General features: G+C 35.4%; 4 protein-coding genes across 4 annotated transcripts; all 4 read left to right on the forward strand.

The window, feature by feature from the left end:
- Positions 1–1,999: 1,999 nt before the first annotated feature.
- On the forward strand, positions 2,000–5,504 carry LOC125210686 (serine/threonine-protein kinase BRI1-like 2). Its single transcript, XM_048110249.1, has one exon. The coding sequence runs from the start codon at positions 2,053–2,055 to the stop codon at positions 5,419–5,421; it is 3,369 nt and encodes a 1,122-aa protein (XP_047966206.1). The 5' UTR covers positions 2,000–2,052; the 3' UTR covers positions 5,422–5,504.
- A 2,910-nt stretch (positions 5,505–8,414) lies between these two features.
- LOC125211325 lies at positions 8,415–14,478 on the forward strand. The gene is made up of 11 exons (XM_048111058.1): positions 8,415–8,543; positions 9,310–9,443; positions 11,274–11,355; positions 12,131–12,201; positions 12,531–12,632; positions 12,724–12,813; positions 13,413–13,487; positions 13,585–13,617; positions 13,707–13,787; positions 13,913–13,972; positions 14,050–14,478. Exons 1-11 carry the CDS (start codon positions 8,489–8,491, stop codon positions 14,206–14,208), a joined length of 942 nt encoding a protein of 313 aa, XP_047967015.1. The 5' UTR covers positions 8,415–8,488; the 3' UTR covers positions 14,209–14,478.
- Positions 14,479–14,915: 437 nt separating this feature from the next.
- LOC125209446 (CASP-like protein 4D1) lies at positions 14,916–16,267 on the forward strand. The gene is made up of 3 exons (XM_048109043.1): positions 14,916–15,734; positions 15,807–15,936; positions 16,017–16,267. Exons 1-3 carry the CDS (start codon positions 15,547–15,549, stop codon positions 16,221–16,223), a joined length of 525 nt encoding a protein of 174 aa, XP_047965000.1. The 5' UTR covers positions 14,916–15,546; the 3' UTR covers positions 16,224–16,267.
- Positions 16,268–20,504: 4,237 nt separating this feature from the next.
- Positions 20,505–21,373, forward strand: LOC125209059 (CASP-like protein 4D1). Its single transcript, XM_048108650.1, has 3 exons — positions 20,505–20,736; positions 20,875–21,010; positions 21,088–21,373. The coding sequence occupies exons 1-3, from the start codon at positions 20,543–20,545 to the stop codon at positions 21,295–21,297; spliced, it is 540 nt and encodes a 179-aa protein (XP_047964607.1). The 5' UTR covers positions 20,505–20,542; the 3' UTR covers positions 21,298–21,373.
- Positions 21,374–25,414: the final 4,041 nt, after the last annotated feature.

The following is a 25,414-nucleotide window of genomic DNA, read 5'->3' on the forward strand; positions in this document are numbered from 1 at the left end:
GATTATGTAATTAACTAGTACTATATATTATTCCAATGATTCAATAAGAGTCAAATAAAAAATTTCCAACACCACCCAAATTACGATTTTTATATTCAAACATTTTCAAAGCATGCATCTCAGGGAAAAAAGGGGTATAGTAATTAGTAAGTAAAAAAAATTAAATAAAAAGACATTGGTCCACAACCAAGTGCAAATAAGAAAAGTAATTATTAGATTTCTTATTCAGCTTGATGCTCAAATAATAATTAGAATGAGTGCGATTTCGAAAGTTAAAAGAAATAAAATATCACAGCTTTCTCAACTTCAAAACACCCCTTTTAAGTTTAACTTGGTTCTGTACTTTATACTATATAGTAGTACTCTAACATAATCATCTTCAGAACAATTAAAAATCATGTAATTAAACTGAAGTTTAAACCATTCAAAATTTTATTATACTCACCTAATTAAGCAAACACAATCTATTTTAATTTCTAAATTACACTTTACTCTTATTCACCAGCCTACAAATTTACTACCATCAGGCAACAGTGCAACAATATTTTTCATAATAATTGTAATTAATTATGTGCATGCTTGTAATCATGGAAATCTATATATAAATAATAAATGATCATGATTAAATTTCAGATTTGTTTAGACCTTTAATATAAGATTATGTTATTACTACTTATAAAATTTATTGCATTAAGTGTAAAGTTATGGTTAATCCAATGTGTTATGTTCAAAGTCGGATTATGTATATATATATAGACAAGTCACTGACATAGCTATCATTTTTGCTCTCTACTTTTCTGCCATTGGAGGGAACATTCTCACGCTTCTTGACAGCAACTCATTCTTGGATCAAACACTTAACATTAATTCTTCAATTACATAAAGTCATAAAACATAGATATATATCCACATAGATATATTCTCTCTTTCTTAAAAGTTGCTGTGTTAGATAAACTCATAAACCTGTCTGTGTGGGCTTTCTTTGACCAAGTTCCACGTTTTTTTGGGGTCCTCTAGATTTGCTTTAAACATCATTAAATTCTTTAATAAGATATTCTTGTCCGAGACTAAATAAAATCAATCTCCATTAGTTCTCGATTTTACCCCCACTATCGAATTTCATACTCATGTAGCACCGCACGTCACTGATTTTATGATTTACTATAAGATAAGAGTGTGTGAGCATCCGTAACCCCATCCCCAATTCAGGTTTCAAGTCCATTTCATATCACCGTTCTCCTAAATTTGAGTCCCAGGTCATAATTCCTTTAACCCTGCAGGCCCTCAACCCACGCCACAACTATTAAATTGCATTATTCATAACTCCAACCTATTTTACTCGTAAAATAGAATACGTTGAACAATTAAAACCGAGAAAATTCATTGTTCAGTCGAAAAAAAAAAATTACAAATTCAATGTTAGCGTTGACGAAATCGTCCATCTGTCGTTCTTCGCTAATAAACCAATCCATAGAAGCCGGAAATATTAGAATACAAGAGGAATGAAATTGAGTTTGTGTGGAAGAGTGGTAGAATGGAGCACAACAAGTGTATAAATAGGTAAACAAAATAAAAAAATTTATTCATTTAAAATTGAGGGGACCTGCGGCCCGCCCCCAAAGACGGCTAATGCCGGGCCGGGACTCGCTGATTGCGGCACTGACGTCGTTAACCCTGAGCCAGGCCGGACCGCGGGTGCGGCCCCGGGACGCAACTGCGTCCTCGGGACGGTCCCAGGCCGCAACTCGTCGACGTTTAATGCAAGGCCCGGGCCGGGACTCACTCATTGTGGCCCGGCCCAGCGTTGGGGATGCTATAAGAGTCATTTTAAATTTAAAAAAACTTTAATCAAATCCACCTCTCTAATTCTTGTTCTACTAGACGACGACTACTATTACTGCTACTTATTATTGATTCCCACTTTCCCTCCCTTTTTCATTATAAAAACATATGCATATATAAGAACAAACTTTTCTGTAAAAGCTCACTACCTCCTTCACACAAAGGAAAACTCTCTTCTCACTAAACGTGGTATCCATTCGAGTTTAATGAATGGACATGAAGATGTTTCTACCTCACCTCGCTCTCCTCCTACTCTTAACCACCACCGCCGCCGCTCCGACCTCATCACAGACCGATAAACTCGCCCTCCTCTCATTCAAAAAGATGATCCAACAAGACCCCGACGGCGCCCTCTCCGACTGGCAGCGCAACAGAGACCCATGCACATTCCACGGCGTCACCTGCAACGATCAACGCCGCGTCACCGCCCTCGATCTCGCCCAGTCCAATCTCGTCGGCCAAATCTCCTTCTCCCCGCTTTCCTCACTCGACATGCTCCTCTCCCTCAACCTCTCCGCCAACTCCTTCGTCGTCAACGCCAACTCTTCTCTCCTCCAAATTCCATATTCCGTCAAGGAGCTCGAGCTCTCCTTCTCCGGCGTCATCGGCCACCTACCGGAGAACATGTTCGCCAATTGTCCTAGTCTTCAATACGTCAATCTTGCCTTCAACAACATCACCGGATTTCTACCGGAGAATCTCTTCCTCCACATTGATAAGCTCAAATATCTCGATCTATCCTACAACAACGTCTCCGGCACCATCTCCGGTTTGAAGATTGAAAAATGCAGCTCCCTTTCTCACCTCGATTGGTCGGGGAATCAGATTTCCGGATCGCTGCCGCCGTCCTTCTCCAATTGCACCAGCCTCGTGGAGCTGATTCTGCCGGAGAATTTCCTCTCCGGCGAAATCCCCTCTGCTTTTGGCGCGCTGAAAAATTTACAAACCCTAGACCTCTCTCACAACCACCTCACTGGCTGGATCCCGCCGGAGCTCGGCAACACGTGCGCCTCCCTCACCGACCTCAAGCTCTCCAAAAACAACATCACCGGATCGATCCCCGACTCCTTCGCGTCGTGCTCGTCTCTCCAAACACTCGACCTCTCCAACAATAATTTGACCGGACCTTTCCCTGATTCGATTCTCGAAAAGTTAACATCTCTGGAGATCCTCCTCCTCAGCGGCAATTGGATTTCCGGCGAATTTCCGGCGTCAATTTCCTTCTGCAAGAGCCTGAAGGTGGCGGATTTCAGCTCCAACAAGTTGTCCGGGATCATCCCGCCGGATATATGCCCAGGCGCCGCCTCGCTGGAAGAGCTCCGGGCGCCGGATAATCTCCTCTACGGCCCGATCCCCGGCCAATTGTCTCAGTGCTCACAGCTGAAGATAATCGACTTCAGCATCAATTACATCAACGGATCAATTCCAAGTGAATTAGGAAATCTGGAGAATCTGGAGCAGCTGATAGCATGGTACAATGGGTTGGAAGGAAGCATACCGCCGGAGCTGGGGAAATGCAAGAAGCTGAAGAATCTGATCTTAAACAACAATCATTTAAGCGGCAAAATCCCTACGGAAATCTTCAATTGCGCTAACATAGAGTGGATTTCCCTCACCAGCAACGCCCTCACCGGCGAAATCCCCAAGGAATTCGGCTCATTATCTCGCCTAGCCGTTCTGCAACTCGCCAGCAACAGCTTAAGCGGGCAGATTCCGAACGAGTTATCGAGCTGCACCAGTTTAGTATGGCTAGACCTCAACAGCAACCAATTAAGCGGCGAGATCCCACCGCGGCTAGGGCGACAGGTCGGGTCGAAGGCGCTCACCGGAATTCTATCAGGAAACACACTAGTCTTCGTCAGGAATGTAGGGAACTCGTGCAGAGGAGTCGGAGGCCTTCTCGAATTCGCCGGAATCCGCCCCGAGCGGCTGCTGCAGGTTCCCTCGCTCAAGACCTGCGACTTCACCAGGCTCTACTCCGGCCCTGTTTTGAGTCTCTTCACGCGTTATCAGACGCTCGAGTATCTCGATCTCTCTTACAATCAGCTCCGCGGCAAAATCCCCGATGCGTTTGGGGAGATGATAGCTCTACAGGTTCTGGTCATATCGCACAACCAGTTATCCGGCGAGATTCCGGCGACGCTAGGGCAGCTCAAGGATCTCGGCGTGTTCGACGCTTCGCACAACAGACTGCAGGGGCATATTCCGGAGTCCTTCTCGATGCTGTCCTTCTTGGTGCAGATTGATCTGTCGTTTAACGAGCTCACCGGCCAGATTCCGCAGAGAGGGCAGCTGAGCACTCTTCCGGCGAGCCAGTACGCGAATAACCCCGGCCTCTGCGGCGTCCCGTTGCAGGAATGCCAGTACACTCAAGCCTCTTCCAATCCAGACGACGACGAACAGGGGCGGAAGAGCGGGAGGAGTGCCCCGTGGGGTAACAGCGTGGTGATGGGGTTACTGATATCCGTAGCCGCCGTGTGCATCATGATCGTGTGGGCCATCGCGGTCCGGGCGCGGCGGAGGGAGGCGGAGGGGGTGAAGATGCTGAGCAGCCTTCAGGCCTCCTACGCCGCCACCACGTGGAAGATCGACAAGGAGAGGGAGCCCCTCAGCATCAACGTCGCCACGTTCCAGCGCCAGCTGAGGAAGCTCAAATTCTCGCAGCTGATCGAGGCCACCAACGGCTTCTCCGCCGCTAGCATGATCGGCTCCGGCGGATTCGGGGAGGTGTTCAAGGCCACGCTCAAGGACGGCTCCAGCGTCGCCATAAAGAAACTCATCCGCCTCAGCTGCCAAGGCGACAGGGAGTTCATGGCGGAGATGGAAACGCTAGGGAAAATCAAGCACAAGAATCTAGTCCCATTGCTAGGCTACTGCAAAATCGGAGAGGAAAGGCTTCTAGTGTACGAGTTTATGGATCACGGCAGCTTGGAGGAGATGCTCCACGGGCGGTCGAGGAGGAAGGAAGGAGGCGGTGGCGGTCGGTTGCTGAGGTGGGAGGAGAGGAAGAAGATCGCGAGGGGGGCGGCCAAGGGGCTCTGTTTCCTCCACCACAACTGCATCCCGCACATCATCCACCGCGACATGAAGTCGAGCAACGTGCTCCTGGACAACGAGATGGAGGCGCGGGTGTCCGACTTTGGGATGGCGCGGCTGATCAGCGCGCTGGACACGCACCTGAGCGTGAGTACCCTGGCGGGGACGCCAGGGTACGTGCCACCTGAGTACTATCAGAGCTTCAGGTGCACGTCGAGGGGAGATGTGTACTCGTTTGGGGTGATCCTGCTGGAGCTGCTGACGGGGAAGAGGCCGACGGATAAGGAGGACTTTGGGGACACGAATCTGGTGGGGTGGGTGAAGGGGAAGGTGAGGGAAGGGAAGGGGATGGAGGTGATCGATGCGGAGCTGATGTCGGTGAACAAGGCCACGGATGAGGCCGAGGCCGAGCAGGTGAAGGAGATGGTGAAGTACTTGGAGATCTCGCTGCAATGTGTGGACGATTTCCCCTCCAAGCGCCCTAATATGCTGCAGGTTGTGGCCATGCTCAGGGACCTTGGATCTGCTCCCAATAGTGCTTGATCATATCATCTTCACCTCTCTTTCTCATAAACTGTAATATCACTTTTTTCTGTCAATTAAAAAATCTTCAATTTTGAACAACACATCTCATTTTCAACTTGGATTAACATCATTTTCCCAGTCGAATTCTGACTCCTAAAGTGTCTTGAAAACTGGTTTGATTTGAAGTTTGTCTAGGAAAATCTTTGCCTTCCTAGTGAATTATAGTAAGACTTTCCTATTGATCTAGTCATTCGGAGAATCGGAGCTAATAGAACATTTTTGTGATGAGGGTGTCTAAAACTCTAGTATTTAATCACTTGTTTAAACCTCTTCCTTTACATAATTATTTTACTAGGACGTCGTTTTTGTATATATGCACCATGGCTGAAAACTATATGCATTTGTAAATTATGGACCGACTTCTCAGTTCTGTCTATGAGATTGAAACGGAGAAAGTATGAGTTAAAAGCCCAAGCCATATATGTGCTACCCTCTCCATATCATCCATATATGTTTTGTACTTGTGGCTAGTTTACTTGAATCCAGTTCTCTAGTAATACTAATTTAAACTGTTTCATGAATGCACTCTACATGCTTCCACTTTGAGCATGAACGAATTTTAAGAATGATTCACATAATAAATTGGACGCGTAATGCTGAACAAATCAAAATGGAAAAATGGAATACATATTGTTGAATTATGAAGGTAGATCCCCGCTCTGCTCATAAGCATAGCACATGTTGAAATCAAAGCAAGAAATCAATCAATGAACACAAGAACTAGTTTGAGAGAGAAGAAGTAATTTTGCAAAGAGAATGTTATGATTTTATTCAATGAACTTGAGTGATTCATCTCTACAACATGAGCTAACAATCTACTTTATACTCTACTAAAACTAAGTGTATAAGAGCTACACTAGTTAGTTACAACCGCATACACACTCAACCGCTACTCAACGGATAGTTGATAGCTTTCCAGCTCACTTCTTGATCTAGTAGATTGCTTCACCACCTTTACTCCATGCACCCTCGGCCTATCGTTGTGACTCACCATACTCCTTAACAGCACAATATGATGTTCAAACACAATAATTTAGGCTCGAACACATGAACAATTTAGGGCCATTTTAAATATTTGCATCATTGTTTATATCTACTGTCTCCTGTCAAAAGGGAATGTTTCTTATGGACACGAGTTTTAAGAGATTAATATTTAAGAGTAACCACAATAGGCTACCGCGACACTCTACTGCAAGGCGGAAGGAGCCGCAGTGGTGGAGAAACAGCCGCGAACTCGACGGGGTTGTGGCGGAGGCGGCGGTGAGCGCATCGGCCTATTGCACGCCGTGAGACCTTCGCGGCTCCAATTTTAATTTTTTTTTAATTTTCTGAATTTATTTCGATTTATAACCCTATTCCCAATTAATTTTATTCTAGTCCAATTAAAATATACCAACAACTGATAAAATAATGTGATTTGTGGCTATGGCGTGGCTGGATAAGTTTTTGTGGCTTGTGCTGACTAGGCGAACAATCTTTTTTTGGCTGTGATGGCTTCGCGAACAAGTTTTTTTTAGCTGTGGCGTGATTGTTCCGCCTTATTGTGGACACTATAAAGAGTTAAGTAGGTAAAGAATAAAATAAAAGAGACTAAATGCATATTTCCTTTGCTAAAAAAATGAAATAACTCAATAATGCGAGGTAATTACACCTTACATACAAAATGTTTCGCCAATATTTCAATTGAGTACAAAATGTTTTAAGTTATCAAATATCATACAAAAAGTTTGATTAGTGTTACGAATTAGTACATTCCGTCTAAAAATCACTAACATCGTTATTTTTTTCTTATTTTTCATCCTTTTGACTCTAAAATTAACTACAAATATTAGCTGAAAGTTAAATGTGAATTCATTACTTGATAAAATGCCCATATGACAATGCATAAGGTATTATTTAGAGAAATAATATCATGTTTTTAGGGCATAATTTTGGAGAAAAATAAGAAAAAGTAATAGTGTTAGTGATTTTAGATGAAATGTACTAGTACTAATTCGTAACATTAATCAAACTTTTTGTATGATATTTATTAACTTAAAACATTTCGTACTCAATTGAAACATTGGTGAAACATTTTGTATGTACATCGTAAATTACCCCGTGTTATGCAAACATCCTAAAAAGAAATCCAAATATAACGAATTAATATTATTTTATATTTTTCACATACTCCCAATCACCAAAATATTATTATCAATCCAAAATAAAATGATTAGCTCAAAAATATACTATCATTAAATTTTTATTTTTAAAGTTAATTATTTTATATATTTAATGATTTTATTAACATTAATTAAGACATATATTTATCATTTTATTTTAAATATGTTGAACTAATCATTTTATTTTAAGAATATAAAACAATAATGCAAATTTACTGGAGTATTAGTACTCCTGTCTTATTCAAAATTATCACTATTCTTTTTCTTTCTTTTTTTTATTAATCCAATCAAGATAATTATGTTCTATTTTTAGATGATTTCATATCTTTTCTCTATTCATTAAAATATTTAATTAAATATTTCTTTTTATAATGTACTTATTTATGTCATTAAGAATGTGGCCATCTGAAGCAGTATATTCTAAATTGCTAATGCGTTTCACAACATACTGTATACTAAGTGCAACACAATTGTATCAATAGCAATTTGCATCCAACAAAATACTTACTCTTATTTATTTTGTTGTGGTTGAACCGTTTTCCTTTTTGAAATTTTTTTTTATTCCATCATAGTGTAGTACTATTATACTTTTATCTTCTAATTTGAGAGATTGGAGTATATATTTATGTTGTTTTGCTCCACAAAATTTAGGCAATCCGGTCTATATGGGCAATTTTAAGAATATTCAGGGGTTGATACATATTTTACAGAAAGTGGTGGTGCTAATTTAATAAACGGATGAAAGTTGGTTTGCCTGAAAAAAAAATCACAGATAAAAAAGGAAAAAGAAAGGAATATGATGAAAAAAGAAAATAAAAATAGTGTAGGAAAGTTGAACAATTGCTGTAAAGTAAAACTCAACCATGGCGATGCAGACGGGCGTAGCTGCTTCTAAGGTCCTCATCCTCGTCGGCGCAGGTTCTCTCTCCCTCTCTCCTATCACTTCGTTAGCGCGCGCAGTTTAATTTAATTTTAGGTTGCTTAGGTTCTATTTATTTCTTCTTTGGATCATCAAATTGAATTGGTTTATTGCGTGAAAGTTCAAAATTGATAATTGAATCCTATTCAGATGGTTACAATTGACTTTGTGCTTGAAATTTGTTTGATGATCAATATCTCGTTGGTACTAGATACTCCTATTAAACAAAATCATCAGTATTAACCTTTTATCCCCTTTTGTCTGCCATTTGGTGGAGTTCGGAAATAAGCAGAGTGATATTTGAGATTGAATAATTGGGAACCATAGACTATTAGTGGTTATAGAGCAAAAAGATACTACCTTCTTTGGTTGTAACTCGGAAAATGGAAGTAATGGAATTATTATTAACAACATCAGTGCAGGCTCTCAAGTTCAGCTTAGAAGTTTATCAAACATGTAATTGGCTACGTGGTATTCTACCTTATTGGAAACTTCATTATTCTTGAGAAATTCTGTGGTTCTCCACACATCACGGCAGCATGGTAATTGGTTCTGAATATAAGGACATTAGATTAATATTGGCTTGACTTAATCATGAAAAAGATTAGCATGTGTTTGAATAATGGCACTTATCAGCCAAAAATGAAAATATAATCTTTCATCTGGTCTGGTGTATGGTTGTTTGGATGTATTTAGAGTTTAAGATCACTGAACATTTCAAAAAAATGGGGTAACAAGTCTTACAAATTACTTGTATATGAACAGGTGTTACTGGATCAGTCATCTTGAGGAGTGGACATTTGTCTGAATTGATTTCCCAACTTCAGGAGTTGATATCTAGGATAAATGAAGCTGAAACGGCACCTGGGAAATATGATGCTGCTCTTCTCGCTGCTCAGGTATAGGATCCATTATGTGCTTCCCCAGTCCAATTCATTGTTGATCAATCTAGATTTTATAAGAATAAAAAAGAATTATATTTGCTGATGCTGCACCCCTCAGTTCTGCCTTGGGTGCATAGTTTTTCAAGAATACTAAAGCATCATTGTTACTGATCTTGAAAATTTACATTCAATCTGATGGATTTCTTATATGCCTAGGGCTTAGCCATGTCTTGCAAGGAACAGTGAAAAGAATATTTGCATGATATTTGATTATTTGTGGTTGCATAGTTCAATTTGGTTTAACATGGGTAGGCAGGAGTTGAGGAAGTTTCTTAAAGTTCAAACTTTGCCACATCGATGTTTAAATTTTTTTCCAAGAGTTGTACGTATAGTCCTTTCAGAAGCTTGTACTCCTACTCAAAAGACAACTAACATACTACATATTAATGATCAATTGGTAAAGCTCTCTAATACCGTACTTCTGTATATTGCTACTTATTAGGAGAAAAATGTCAATATGGAGTCTGTAATCAAAGTTTGCCAAAGAATCCAGATTTCCTATACTAAGAACATATAATGCCTGGATGACTGTGTGGTTTGTTGTATGTTGATGATTTTGGCTGAACAAGTATATGCAGTTCTGGACACTGTCGCTTACAAAGATATGGCTAAAATATGTCCAATACTTAATTTTTCGTTTCTTATGATATTTAGGAGGTATTCACTCCTTTACTTTATAAAGTTGAATGATGAACATACAAAAGATTATAAACAAATCAATGTTCTTTAAGTGCAATGGAAGCTATCAAATCAAAAGATATCATGTTTGTTGAATTCCAAAACCTGATGAATCACATACGATTACCAGATTCTTTTGGGCATCAAAATACGTACACTTCAGAAGAAAAATGTCCACCATGCAGAAAACCATGTCTATGCCTCCAAAATCCTAAAACACAGAAATAAATGGAAAGTTGCAAAATGGCCCCTAGAGCAGTGGTAAATAAACTTCTGATCCCCAACTAGCTTTCTGACAGTGTATTTTGGGCTCAAAACTGGAAATATTTGGCAAGCCCGGACAACGACGCTTAGTCTCTAAAGATCTCTTCTATTTGAAAATATACTTTAAACCAAGTGCAAAGTTATTGGCTTCTAGAAGAGGACCTCGCCATGGTCCATGATCCCTTGAATGTTTCAACATAGAAATGCTTTGTGCAAACCGCAACAGAGTTGTGGCCTCAGCTGCACAAGAGTTGGAATATTTGATGTCGTGTTTGGTTTTATTTCTTTCCTTTCAGGGTCAAGTTGTTCTTGGAGAATCCCCTTATAGTGTGATGTAACAATTAGTAAAGAGTAAATATCTTCATACATTTTTCATAGACAAGTGTATATATGCTTGGGTGATATTTTTTACAAGGGAAGTAGAGATGTCTAGCCTTGTATTATTGTTTTTGTGTGGTTAGTGGAGGTTATCTTAGATCCATAGATATCTTGTAAAGAATGACTTATAGACTTATAGTTACCAGCATATTATAGAATATTGTATTGTAAATATACTCCCTCCGTCCCACTTCTTAGTGACACATTTTTCTTTTTTGGATGTCCCAGTCTAATTGGCACATTTCCCTCAACGGAAGCATCTTTATCTCTACTTTCTTCTTTATCTACTCAACTCACAAAACAAAACTGCATAAAATCCCGTGCTGTATAGGAGTACATGAAAATTTATCTGTTGCAGTTACTACTCTTGCACAGAATGACTTCCTGTTTGATATTTATATGCTTCAAAATATGCTACACTTCATTTAGATTAGTTTTGTTTAATTGTTAATGGTCTGCCTTCAGGTTCGTCAATTGGCTAAAGAGATCAAGGATTTGAGTTTATCCAATCCAGTTACCATCTTTAATGGGAATACATCATCATCTGGTATGTGTGGTTTTCTTCGACTCAGTTCCTACTCTTTCTTTCTTTTTTTTTTCTCTCTTTTCTTTTTTCCCTATACTCTTAAAAAATTAATGTTTTCTTTGTTATGTTTTGGGTAATCATTTTACACGAACTCCAACCAAAGAAGAAAAAGTTATAGTTTTCAAAGTATATATAAGTAACATTTCTCTTTTAGGTAACGAACTATCTAGCCAAATTTTAGGGTTTGGATAGAAAAAAGTGCTTGGAATAATCATTGCTCACTAACATAGGCTACTATTTAGATGACATGCAAGATCATAATATTTGGGACCTCCACCTCCATTGATTGGTCCTTAAGCTACAACAGGTTCTCAAATGCTTAATGAAATTTATTATTCAGATATTTTATCAAGAAGCACAGAACTGAGTGCTGAAATTATGTTGAAAGTCACCTTCATCAAGTGTAGGGTCTAGACCACAGGATTTTTCAGCAGCCTGCAGCTTCATGCTCTTTGTAAGGAGAAATAGTTACTCGTAAACTGATAAAACCTCAGGAAACCTGAGGAATATTTAATTGGAATTTCAGAGCATTTACCGATTCAAATTCAAATAAGAACATTTCAGTCAACGGACTTTGTATTTCCTCTCCATTGAACACAGTATACTGCAGAAACGTTGACTTTTCTCATAGACATTAGTTACAAATTACAATGGCTACCTTGACTAGGTCTTACATTTTCAGCATCATTTGTTTTATTTGATGGCTAAGAATATTACTTTTTCTTTGGTTCCACAGCAAGTTATGCTTCATATATACTTCCTGCAGCAGCTGCGGGTGCCATGGGCTACTGTTACATGTGGTGGAAGGCAAGATTCAATATTGACACTTGAGCCCATTTAGCCTATTGGATTACTTCATTAAGGGTTACTCTTCCATATGCCATGATTATGCTTGTACTTTTATGTTATTGATTTACTTTTCATCATTCAGTTTTATCCCCCTGTAAATAAATAACTATAGGAATGACAGAAAAAATAATAATTTGTAAGTGTTCTTCACAATTTAAGCATAGCTAAAGGAAAAACACCATCTGAATAGCTTCTAAGACAGAAATGTAAACCTGATCATCGGCTTTTTTATAGGTTGATTAAAGATTCGTCTGTTGTTTATATTTTGACCTTCTTTCTTGATGCAGGGATGGTCATTCTCAGATATGATGTATGTTACCAAGCATAATATGGCAAATGCTGTTGCATCTGTGTCAAAGCAGTTAGATAATGTTACTGACGCATTGGCTGTAAGTAAATCACGAGGAGATATATAGAATGTTTTACGATCCCCCCCAAATGTATTGTTTCCTTAACAACCTTTTGTATCTACCTTTGCAGGCAACAAAGAGGCATTTAACCAAGAGACTGGAAAACCTAGATTGGAAAGTAGATGAGCAGAGGGAGATTTCCAAACTTATCGCCAATGATGTATGCTTCTTTTTTTCGCTCTTAGCTGACACTTTTACTCGGATAAAAATGCTATGGGTTTTAGATCACTTAGTGTTCGTCAATATTCATGAATTTCCATTAATGAGCTAAGGATGCTAGTGCTGAATTGATGAGAAGCTTTCAATGTAATCTTTTAACCTTAATGCACAATCAGCTTCAAGAATCAAACTATTAAGTGTGGTATGGAAAAAATGTTGTGGAAACTATTTTCTTTTGTTTTTCTTGTTCATTTTCTCACGTCCTAGGTAGTAGAGAAAAAATGTCCAGAAAGGCTAGGGCATCTAATGAAATAGGAGATTCTTGTATAGCTTTGTTATTACTTGGACTTCACTAGTCCTACTTCCATTTTCAATCTCTCATTACTGCTTGACTCAGTTAATTAATTCCATATGTCACTACTGGGTAACTTCTACATGGATATACTCATACCCTATCAGGAATGCACTTCTTCATTGTCGATATGGTTTATACTTTCTTGATATTGTTTCTTTCACCAGCTGAATTTGTTAATGATAGTTATGGGCAGATAATTCCACCAGATAAGGTCTACAATCTCTAATACTTTGCTTATGCTGTAGGTATCTGATGTGAGATCCAATCTTAACCAGATAGGGTGTGACATTGGCTTGATCCATGAGATGGTAACTGGCTTGGTAAGTAATTATAGTTTCTTGACTACATCATTTTAGCTTTTAAGATGAGATGATCGGACTAATTATGTGTTGGACTACCCCGTTTCCCAACTTGTAGGAAGGAAAACTTGATCTACTTGAAAGCAAGCAGGTAAATTCGTAACTTTTGATTTTATGTCACTTTATAAATAAGAGTTTCCAGCTTGGTTGGGATGGCCTGTTGATATGCACAGTGGACAGGATATGACAAATTCTGGTTTATGGTATCTATGCCAAGTGGCTGATAATATTAAAGATGGGCAGACTTCTAAAGTCATCCAGGTTAGCAGTCTTGACCTTTTCCTATGTTTGTTTGTCATCCGATTTTTTAAGTTCGAGAAAGTCTCTTTGCCTGAAATAATCTTTATGCAACTCTGCTGACTAAGATCTACAATATAATGTGACAGGATGTTGGAGCAAAGCTAATTGAAAATAAAACTATAATTCCAGAGAGCGAGCGCACAAAGGTGAGTGAGACGAATATTTCTCTACTGCAGGGGTTTAGTTTATCTGGCTAACAAATGTGCATGCTAACCCTATGCAGGGGCTTCAGTTCTTCATAGGAACTGAAGAATCAAGTGTGCTACAGAAAACAACTTCAGTTGGAAAAAATGCTACAGATGTTGCTGCCGGAAAGGTGGTCCATTCCACCAAAACGAGGATCCACCGGTCTTATCCTGTTGGTCTATCGTTTGTGAGCTAAGGTTCATGATTCACACCTCTTCTCTCCGGACATCATACCCCCAGGTGTTGGTCATGAATTGATTTTGTGATGAATTGAGCTAGTGGCCGTTTCGTTTCGCTGCCTAAAAGAAATTAGTGATTGGTATTTTTGGCCAATGCTTCAGCTGGCATAACATCACTTATTTGTGTGATTTATTCTTTAAAATTTGCTTGTGAATATGGATTGTGTTATTGACTATGACAATTAAATAATAAAAGACTTTACGCAGTGGTTGCCCTTGCCCTGAAATACTAGCGTTGAATGATGAATCTTCTCAGTAAAACATGAAGACATGACCATAAGGCTTGACGTTGTTGTTGATGCTAATGCTTTGTATTTTTGGTTGAAGGATTTGAAATTCTTTTAACAAATCTGTCTTGCTTGTTTTATTACAAGGATTCGGAGAATTGCAATCATTGTTCCTGGTTATATATACTATGCAGTAAGATTTATGAATAAGATAAAAAATAAAAATTTCATGAAGCAACTAAAAATACAAGATTTTAAAATTACAAAATTTTATAATAGTAGTACATAATTAAAAGACATAATTTATTATAAAAAAACACATAATTTAAAATTAGAAATAAATAAAATATGATTGAAAAATGAATAAATAAATAAACATAAATAAGTTGATTTTAGAATTTTTAAAAAGAAAAAGAAAAGAAGAAACATAAATAAAGTTGATTTTTCAAATTAAAAAGTGAAATGTCATATACTATTATATAGTCATAGATAGTCTTTTCTACGTATATGTATAAATGTATGTCGATGTGTGCTTCAACAGTAGGTTGATATTGTCCACTTCGATCCTCTAGCCCGCACGGATTTGTTTTTGGGTCACTCCTAAAAGGAGTTTCAACTTCCCTCAGACTCCCGACGTGGGATGAGTTTGTATTCATGAACAGTAGTATTGTATATATGTGACAAAATCCGAGAACATGATGACACATAACATAAGTATTGCCGCGTTGAACATTTTGTTCTCCCATTCGCTAGGCTGTAATCCATCTTTTCATATTAGTTGTTGCCTTAGTTACTATCGAATTGAAGATCACTACTCGCTTGTCCTAACTGATTTGAATAAATTATTTCATTGTGTATACTGCAGCTTGTTTGATCGAAAATTCTTAGTTGCCAGCAATATTTACCAAAGGAAAGAACTACTAATAAAGGCCAATGGGTTCCACAATCTGCAAAATTCATACTAGTGCGGTTATTTGTTTATATATAGGCGGTTCAATTATTGTAGTAGCTAGCAAGCAAAGAAGATATATATAGATAAGATCATCATCATCAAACAATATTAATTAAATGTCGAAAAATCAAGACGTTGAGACGGCTGAGATTAAGTGTGGCAAGTTTTCAGCAGCGGTTGTGACAGCTAGAGCTGTGACGACGGCTTCTCTCACAGCCTCCATTGCAGTTCTTCTGACCAACGAGGCCACCTTGGTCCGCGGCTACGTCTTTACTTACAAACATGTTTTCTCTTACAGTTACAAGTAAGTACTAACACTAGTCTGCATTTAATTTATCCTCTTCAATTCATCTTACTTTTCATAATTCATATGCAGGTACATGTTTTATGTAGCTTTGTTTGGGATTGCAGCAAATTTCCTTTGCACAATGCACTACATTCTCACCAAGCAACGTCTCATTAATAGCTATATTACACTGCTTAAGTTCTGCTTCTACGTGGATAAGGTATATACGTAATCAATAGTTTAGTAGTAGTATATACTATCAATTTCATCATAGTGATTTGTGTGAATGTATATGATCAGATGACGACGGTGGTGGTAGCAACGGGAGGTGGAGCAGCATTCTGCGCGACGGTGGATTTGAAGAGGGTGGAATGGAATGAGTATAATTCGAAGAAGCAAGATTTTGTGAGTGTGGGGTATGTGGCTGCAGCATTTGCTGTTGTTGGATGCATTTCCAGCCTCTCTTCTTCCATTCATTCTTCGCTTGCCCTCACTAACACTATTTGAGGATTTAAGACAGCGAAACAACATCGTATTATACTACTCCATATAATGATTAATATTAACATTATTAGAGCTAAAATTTTGATTGGTTTAAAAATTATAATAAAACAACAGTTTGATGATTCATAGGCATCAAAGATGGTATGCAAAATCTGAATTTATTGGGAATACCACTTAATTTATCTACTCATCTCTCAAATGGCCTTCGGTGGCTCTTTAACATCCTAAGTTTATTCTTTGAATCTTGCCGTGTCTGTGTCTCAGTGTCTGCATAGTCTCAGTCAACCAAGTCCAATTAGTAGTACTATTTGAATCTCATCTCTCAAATGGCCTTATTTATAACGAAGTAATTACCCACATCAGATTAATTATAGTTATATATCAATAATATAATTAACATCATATTTAGCATAATATTATCGCGCCTTAATTCATATACTATGCCAAAATATTGTGCCAATTCTTTAAGAAACTGTTGTATTGGGTTTATTATTTCATTGAATCAATATTCGATCATATAATATACCGAATGTCATTTTTGAATGATTTGTAAAATTGCAAACAACTACAGAACCTTTAATTTTTTTATAGTAATTCAAAGTAGTCCGAACATTCAAATTCTTGTAGTTAATTTGAGCCATTGATAAAAATACGATCAAAATTGAGATTCGATGAAGTTTAAATCATAAAATTTATTAATATAGGAGTAATAATTTGTTAGAAATTGTTCTTGTAAATAAACTCACATAAATGCCATGCAGTACATATTCTATTATTCTCTAATTAGATTTGTGCAGACCGAGTCAACTTGATTCAGACCGAGTCAGCTTGAACCGTGTTCAATAATTATTGGACATGTAAAATATATGCATAATTAATGTGATGATATTGCCATTATAATACACATTTAGCTAGATACATGTACTATTTTTTCCATGAAAATTTGTTATGTTTTTTTTTTCTATTTACTTAATGTATTTTATGATCAGATTAATCACTTTTTTCACTAACAAGATTTCAACTGATTATTTCTCTAATTTTATTTATTTTATCAATTTTATATTGAAACTAGTATTATCCACTATTTAAACTAATTGCTTTATGAACAGATATAGTATAATTTTAATGAGCATTTTATGAAAATTTAACTTTATTATTATAATTATTATTATTATTATTATTATTATTATTATTATTATTATTATTATTATTGTTATATACAGTTACTTTTCTTGCTTCAAAATTTTCTTTCAATTATATCAAGGGGTTATTTTGCGCCTTCACCATTACATTAAATTTTATGTAAAGGAAAATGTTGTTGCAACGGAACAGAATGTTCAAAACGATAAAATCGATACACCTTTTCTGGTTGGAAATGTGTTGTAACGTTACAATATATCGAGGTAAGCAATATATATTATTGCGTACGGTATATACGATTGATTGGTTTAAATTGTAGTGGAATAGTAGTATTTTTTGACCTAACCATTTTGTCACATGCAATGAGGTGTACAATTAATTAATTGTATGGCTTCTTGTGAAAATCAGTCTCTTGTTCTATATGATATGTATTCGACCAAAAGTTGTTTAATTCTGCAAAATTATAAAAACCATTGGACTGGTCTATTTAAACAATTTCTTCATCATTTTTTTTTTCATTCGAACTTATAATTGAATGATTCATTTAGTACAGTTTGAGCAATATATTTTTTTAAAAAAATTTACCCACTAAAACAACATACCATTGAGCAACCTAGTCATTCGCATCGTTATAATTTATACACAAATATATTATGTCAATCATTTAAGACACGTAGGCTATATAATCTTTTGTCGTGAGATAATTGCAGAAATATAAGTCATTATGTTAGAAGAAAATTTTGAAACTTGTAGGACCGGCAAAAAATTCATGGTTTTTTGGCGATTTATTTTAATATAGAACTCCTATAAAACAATGTTGTTAAGTGGCTGAACGTTTTATCGAAGTCATTTTTTGGCTACTACACCAAATATGATTTTCTCCAAATTCGAGTTTAAAATTATGAAATTGACTAAAATTTAAGCATATCTAATGATTTTTCTGACAATTTGCTTAATATTCCTCTCTAACTTTAAACATGTGAATAAACAAGTATAAATCAAAACATGTATATCTTAGTATAATATTCGATTAAACCGTCTAAACAAATCAAAATACAGCTCCATGAGGGGCCGTATTGGTTTTCATTTGTCTTTACTGATGCTATTCATAAGAAATGAATCACAATTTATGAATTATGGTAGTTACTTAATTTTATACCGTTTGAGATTTTACTGAAGCAAATGGTATGACTAACTTAATTAACTAATTTATTGTTTTTTGTACAGTTGCGTCCATTAGCGTTTGCCAGATGGTGATGTATTTACGTTGCACTAATCGTCAACGGCAAACCGGCCGTCTCATTAAATTCGATTTCTTTCAAATAATGTTCTCAATTTGATACATACAATTTACAAAAATATTTAAACATATCTCATCCACTACCAATATTTAAACATACCATCTCATTGATCTTATATTTATTTATAATAATCCATTTTTTTAATTACTTTTTTACTACTAAAATTTGCGATGTTACTATAGAGATTATTGGCACGGAGGAGAACATATTAGTAATAACAAAAGAATTGGTGTTTATTCCATTTCCCTCCAATCATATCGATGCTTGTCTGTATAATTAATTTTTGTGAGATGTGTGGGACACCGCCACTTAATATTAACGCGTCTAGTGGTCTAGCTTAGAGTATATTTCAATCATTAATAATAGAAGAAGATGATGATATGAATTAGTCACACATATAAACAGTTTTTTCATAATCCTGTCCAGTGTCTTTAATATTAACGCGCAAGTAATTTAGACTAGAGAATATTTCAAAGTCTAGCTTAGAGAATATTTCAATCATTAATTATAGAAGAAGAATGTGTCTTTAATTTCCATAATCCTTTCCAGTGTTTTAAGTGAACCGGTGCTATGTGTTTCCATAATCCTTATAGAAGAAGATGATGATATGTATTAGTCACATGTGACTCCATAAGTGAATCGGTGCTCATTCCGGTCCGGTTTCAATATATTTTTCAAAATTTGAATCCAATGGGATTTGAACCATAGACCTCATGTATGTATGTCCAACTCCATTACCACTCCACCACTTCAATTTTTGTTATAAACAATAACTTTAATTATTCTTATATCAATGAATAAATTTTTATTCATTCTATGATTAATTATTATTTTTATAAATTAATTAATTAATTATGATTTAACTGTAAATAAAATGTGTTAATTATAGTATTTGTTATTTAATAAACTTTAATAGTAATTTATCATACTAAATTCGGATATTGTCATATATATATTTAATTAATATAATTTATAACATATTAGGTATACATTTATATTTCAATAAAATTTAATTATACTTATCCTCAATAAGTTTAATAATATTTTATAATTCACTAAATTATACTCCCTCCTTCCACAAAAAATATATATATATATATATATATATATATATATATATAATTTGATTAGAACTACATTTAATTATATAAAAAATTGGATGTATTTAGAGTGTCCACTATAGTTGGCCGGGCCAAGCCACCAAATAATTTATTTTTTTTCACTTTGTTTATATTTTAATTCTACAACAATAAAAGTTATTGGACTATAATAATTAAAAAAAATGCATAATTTAATAAAAAATAAAATTAAAACCAAATCTTCGTTGTATTATAGAAAGGGGTAAAATTATACAACAAGTTCATCGAACTCCCTATCGAGCAATTGTTGAAACTCATCGTCGGAACTCATTTCTCCAAAGTAGAATTGGAGATAAATTGGAAAGAGTAGAGATTGGAATGGTGTACAAAATTGAAAAAAATGGGTATATTTATAGAATGAATAAAAAAAAAATTTAAAAAATTGTAAATAGGTGGAGCCGCGGCCAGGCCACGCAAGTGGCGCTCTCGTAGGCGACCCCCCGCCACAAATGCCCATGAATCCCACTATAGGGAGCCGCGGCTGGGCCATGGGAGAGCCACGAGCCGCGACTCTCCTATAGTGGATGCTCTTATATGAGTACATATTTAATTATATATGCTATGGTAAAACGGCCCGACCAGTGGTTGGACCGGTCCGACCAGTTGAACCATGAACCATTAGCTTCGCCGATCCGATTTTTAAAACATTGATCCTTTCTATATAAGTATAATGCGCACACATAGCTACGTGAGTGAATCAGCAAAGAAAATTGTAGTAGTTGAGATATACTCCCATTAATTAATGTCTTATCCTCAAGCTCAAGACCATAACAATGGTGAGTCTGCAGAAAAGGGTTCAAGGTTTGCAATTACGAAGTTGAGTGCAAGAATTGCTGCCATGATTTCTTTCATAGTAGCAATTGCAGTTTTTCAGACCAATGATGCCAAGATTGACACTGGCTATGTCTACACATACAAGTTTTTTCGCTCTTATAAGTCTCTCTCTCTCTCTCTCTCACACACACACACATCATTTTTATTTTTATTTTTGTTTTGCCTAGAGTAAATCGATCTTGTTTATTTGTTAGAACGGCTTTGATTTAAGTTTAAAAAATGGCTTGAAATATTATTCAGGTACGGTTTCTGGGTAGCGTTGATTGGACTCGGTTACACGGTGCTTCAAGTTCCATTCTCGATACACTACATGATGAGGAAGAAGCATCTCATAAATAGCTACGCCTTCCTTAAGTTCGATTTCTATGTGGACAAGGTACAACATTACTAATAGGGAGTAGTAGTTTTTTTAGAGGAATAACTAAGTTGAATGAGTAATTTTGGTATTGCTAGGTTGTGGCGTTGGTGGTAACAACGGCGGCGGGGGCGGTGTTTGGAACGACGATGGATGTGAAGAGATGTATTTGGAAGGCTCAGGTGGAGAGTTTCTTATCGGTCTCATATATTGCGGCGACATTTCTTCTTGTTGGAAGCATTGCATGCTGGATTTCATCTGTTCATTCATCCATCGCTCTATCCAACAAATTAAGATCACACTTTTAACCATCGCCCTATATTGTGTATCACAAACTTCTACTACTATTATGCAAGCATATCTATATATTCATCATTTCTCGAATGAAACATATTTACAATAAAACGTTAACGACTTTTTTTTTTTGCTAAAACAACCACTGGGACTGGGGTTCACTATCTAAGACCTCTTTTACGATTAAGAGGTGATTCGATAGATCAATTACAAACACCAAGCAATATACAATAATACGAAAGATCGTCAACAAAAAGGTCAAATTTGATGCAACTCACGGATCGTAAATTAATAGAGTAACTTTTGATATCATTAGGGAGTTAGTAATCATATTTAACAGTTTAATTTGGTCAAAATCGGGATTAAAAACGTTGACCGTTAAAAATTGATGGAAAAGTTAACTTTGGACGGATTGTGATCCGAGTTGAAATGTTTGAGATCCAAAAATTCAAAAGATAATGTTTATGACCAAAATCGTTCAATAAACATATGTTCAGGATCAATTTTGGCATTTACTCTTTAAACAAATCTTTTTTCATTAATGTGTGTCAAATTTGAAAAAAAAAATATGCATAAATTAATACTCACCCCGTTCCATAATAGATGTCACACTTTCCTTTTTAGTTTGTCCACAAAAGATGTCATATTTCCTTTTTTTAGAAATAGTTCTCTCTCATGCTCGTTAATATAAATATACACTATTTTCTCTCTTTATTCAACATAAAAAACAACATCTCCTAAAATCTCGTGTCGATATCTAAATGTGTGATCTATTATGGGACAGAGGGAGTATCAAGATACTAGTATAAACCAAAATTTAAATTGCACTTACACACCGTATACTTGACTTTTTGAATATATAGTCTTCGGAGTGTGATCAAATACTAACTAATTTATAGTAATAACTAATAACTAATATCAATTTTGTATGTTAAAAATATCAACACAAGGACATAAATTTATCAATATTCTTGTGTTGATAAACTTATGTTTTTGTGTTGATATTTAAATTTACATGTTGTATTGATATAATTATGTCTTTGTGTTGATAATTTTAATATTGAAAGTCAGGAGTATTATTCATTACCATAAATTAGTTACTTCAAGCTATTTTCTTGAAATTCTTTTTTTTTTAACTTGCATATCAACAGACTGTAAGTCTCTAATTTATTTATCAATTTTGATTTTAACTCTACCTGAATATTTACATCTTAACTATCGATCCAGCACAAAATTTTGAATAGGTCTAAATACTATATATGTACAATTATCATTTGGTTTTATTGTTAAGTAGGTCTGCTTATTCGGCCGGTTGCGGTTCTAACCAGATCGGTTAATTGATTTTAAATTTTCATAAATCCTAGAACCGGAACCGGAACCGGCCGGTTAAGAACCGGTCGATTCTGGTTCCGAATCGGAATCGATTTGTAATTTTAATCAGAATTTATTTATAATTTTAAATAGTTCAATACTAAAAAAATAATAATCCAACATCTAAAAATATAACAAATAATACCTAAAAATTCAAATAAATACACAAAAAATACAAACTAACAATACAATAATATTCATATATGGATAAGAGTGATGCCAAGTGTAGTAGGTCGAACTAGTTTATGTTAGCAATTTTTTAATACAAAAATGGGAGTTCCAAACTTTAGCAATTTTATAAAAGAAATGAGTTTTAAAATTGAATTTCATTTTACCTTTTTTGGCTACACAAATATTCATTGGAATATCCAATATTAATTGATCTTGTTGTGACTTTTTGGTTTATAACAGAACAGTTAATAAATTATTCACAAATAGGTTAAAATCGTATGTTAAATGATTGTTACATAAATTTTTTATAAAGTTAAATTTCTATCATATGAAATGATATTGTATTTGTATAAGTTCTTTTGGAAATTAAAAATAAACTTATGATGTCCTACTCGTTGTGGTTAGTTCATAAAAAATGAATTAGGGAAATAATTGTAGATTCAAAGTATCACGATTTAAACATTTTAAATACTTCAAAAAACACAGCTTGCAAATCTAACTCTATTTAAATCTAAAAATCACTCAATGTTTCAAATTATTTTACTTTAATTCAAAATTAATTCAATTAAATTAGATTATTTGTACATTAAATTATAAAAAATAAAATTGAATTATAATCCGGTTCCCGTTTAGAAACCAGTCGGTTTCGGAACCGGTTTTATTTAAAATGTTGGAATCGGTACCGGAACCGGTTTTATTTAAAAGTTAGAATCGGTACCGGAACCGGATTTTCCTGTTCTGGTTCCTCAATTAACCGGCCGGTTACAGTTTCGATTCCGATTAACCGAGAACCAGAGGACCGTTTAAGCACCCCTATTGTTAAGGGCATCCGCAACACATCTCGTCGATGTCTCGATCTCGTCAATATCTCGTCTCTTATCTCTTCCAGAAGAGGATGTTCGCGAGCTGTCTCGTGGCGACGTGGCGCTCTCCAATTCGTCTGGGACGCCCACTCGCCGGCCGGCGAGTGGGCGTCGTTTATATCCGTTAAAATTGTTTTTTTTTTGTTTAAATTCAAAAATTAAAATAAATATTAAAAAAAATCCCAAAAATTATACTAGCCGTTAATAGCCAATTTTTTTCAAATTTTTTATTTTTTTTCAAATTTTTTATTTTTTTTTCAATTTTTTTTATGCCTCCAATCACTTCTATAAATATCAAATCATTCCTACAAATTATCCACCATAAAAAAAAACTCTCTATTCTCCCTCAAACACTCTACATTCTTCATCTCAAAACATTATTCTTCTCACAAATTAGATGATCCTCACTAGAGAACTCCTTCTTCTGTTTCTTTGCCTCCATTTTTTTTTATTTGAGTTTTGAGATTTTGAATTTAAGTGTGCAATTTTTAATTTCTAGTATTTTAAATTATGTCTTTTTTATTTTTTTAGGATTTTAAATTGTAATTTTCTTTTATTTAATAAAGTGTGTTTTTATTAATTGAATATGTTGGAAATAAAAATAAAAAATGAAATTGAATGAATAGTTAAGGGATGAGATGGTTAATACATGGAGAGGGATGCAAGTATTGTCTCTTAGTTAAGAGATGAAGTGAAAAGTACAGTTGGGTCTATAAATAGTGAAGAAATGAGATGGTTAAGAGATTAATAAGAGATAGGGATGTGGATGGCTTAACTTTTAAAAGTTGGGCCTAACTCATAACTAAAGATAAGATTAACTTCAAATCGATAAAGGTAACTAAAGATAAGATTAACTTCAAATCGATAAAGACGCTTAACGCGTACTTGTCCATTTTGTCGCTTTATCTTGGTAACTACTGATTTGGACACTTTTATTCAGTGTTTTAAAAAACAGTTTGGATCGGCCGCGAACCGGTTCTCATGCCGGTTCGGTTCACCATATAAAACCGTCAGGAGGTTGGGCCATTTTGAATCGGATGAACCGGCTGGTTCGACCGGGAATTGCCAACCGGTTGAACCGTTTTTCATGATTTTTAGCAATTTTTTTCTAAAATTGAGTTCAATGAGATTCGAACCATAGACCTCATGTATGCAAGACCAACTCCATTACCACTCCACCACTTCAATTGTTGTGACATAATAATAACTTTAGTTATTCTTATAATGAATAAATAAATTTTCATTCATTCTATAATTTATTATTATTTTTATAAATTATTAATTGTGATTAATTGTAAATAAAATATATTATTTATACTTGTTATCTAATAAACTTTGATAGTAGTTTATCACACTAAATTTGAATATTGTCATACATATATTTAATTAAATATAAGTTTTAATATAGAGGGAACATCATTTTTGGTCCACGAACTTTGCCAAAGTATCATTTTAGGTCCGTGAACTTTGAAAATATCATTTGAGGTCCATTAACTATGGGATAATATCATTTGAAGTACTCTTTTACATTTTACAAGTTTTTTGGACGAAGATACCCTCAATATTTTTAAGGGTATATATTTTTAATAAACTTATGATATACTCATATTTTTTATAAATATCTTTACTATATATTTTTGATGAATTTTCTAAATATAATTTGACCTTCAATATTATCACTTAATATTGTGACATGCAAGAAATAATCCTTATTCAATTTTTATAT

The sequence above is a fragment of the Salvia hispanica genome, chromosome 3, assembly GCF_023119035.1.
Source record: "Salvia hispanica cultivar TCC Black 2014 chromosome 3, UniMelb_Shisp_WGS_1.0, whole genome shotgun sequence".
NCBI lineage: Eukaryota > Viridiplantae > Streptophyta > Magnoliopsida > Lamiales > Lamiaceae > Salvia > Salvia hispanica.

Coding starts and splice junctions, on each gene's coding strand:
- LOC125209059 (XM_048108650.1), top strand. CDS start 20,543: ATGTCTTATCCTCAAGCTCAAGACCATAACAATGGTGAGTCTGCAGAA. Junction 20,737..20,874: donor AAGTTTTTTCGCTCTTATAA/GTCTCTCTCTCT, acceptor AATATTATTCAG/GTACGGTTTCTGGGTAGCGT. Junction 21,011..21,087: donor TCGATTTCTATGTGGACAAG/GTACAACATTAC, acceptor TGGTATTGCTAG/GTTGTGGCGTTGGTGGTAAC.
- LOC125210686 (XM_048110249.1), top strand. CDS start 2,053: ATGGACATGAAGATGTTTCTACCTCACCTCGCTCTCCTCCTACTCTTA.
- LOC125211325 (XM_048111058.1), top strand. CDS start 8,489: ATGGCGATGCAGACGGGCGTAGCTGCTTCTAAGGTCCTCATCCTCGTC. Junction 12,202..12,530: donor ACTGTTACATGTGGTGGAAG/GCAAGATTCAAT, acceptor TTCTTGATGCAG/GGATGGTCATTCTCAGATAT. Junction 13,973..14,049: donor CAGAGAGCGAGCGCACAAAG/GTGAGTGAGACG, acceptor AACCCTATGCAG/GGGCTTCAGTTCTTCATAGG.
- LOC125209446 (XM_048109043.1), top strand. CDS start 15,547: ATGTCGAAAAATCAAGACGTTGAGACGGCTGAGATTAAGTGTGGCAAG. Junction 15,735..15,806: donor GTTTTCTCTTACAGTTACAA/GTAAGTACTAAC, acceptor ATTCATATGCAG/GTACATGTTTTATGTAGCTT. Junction 15,937..16,016: donor TCTGCTTCTACGTGGATAAG/GTATATACGTAA, acceptor GTATATGATCAG/ATGACGACGGTGGTGGTAGC.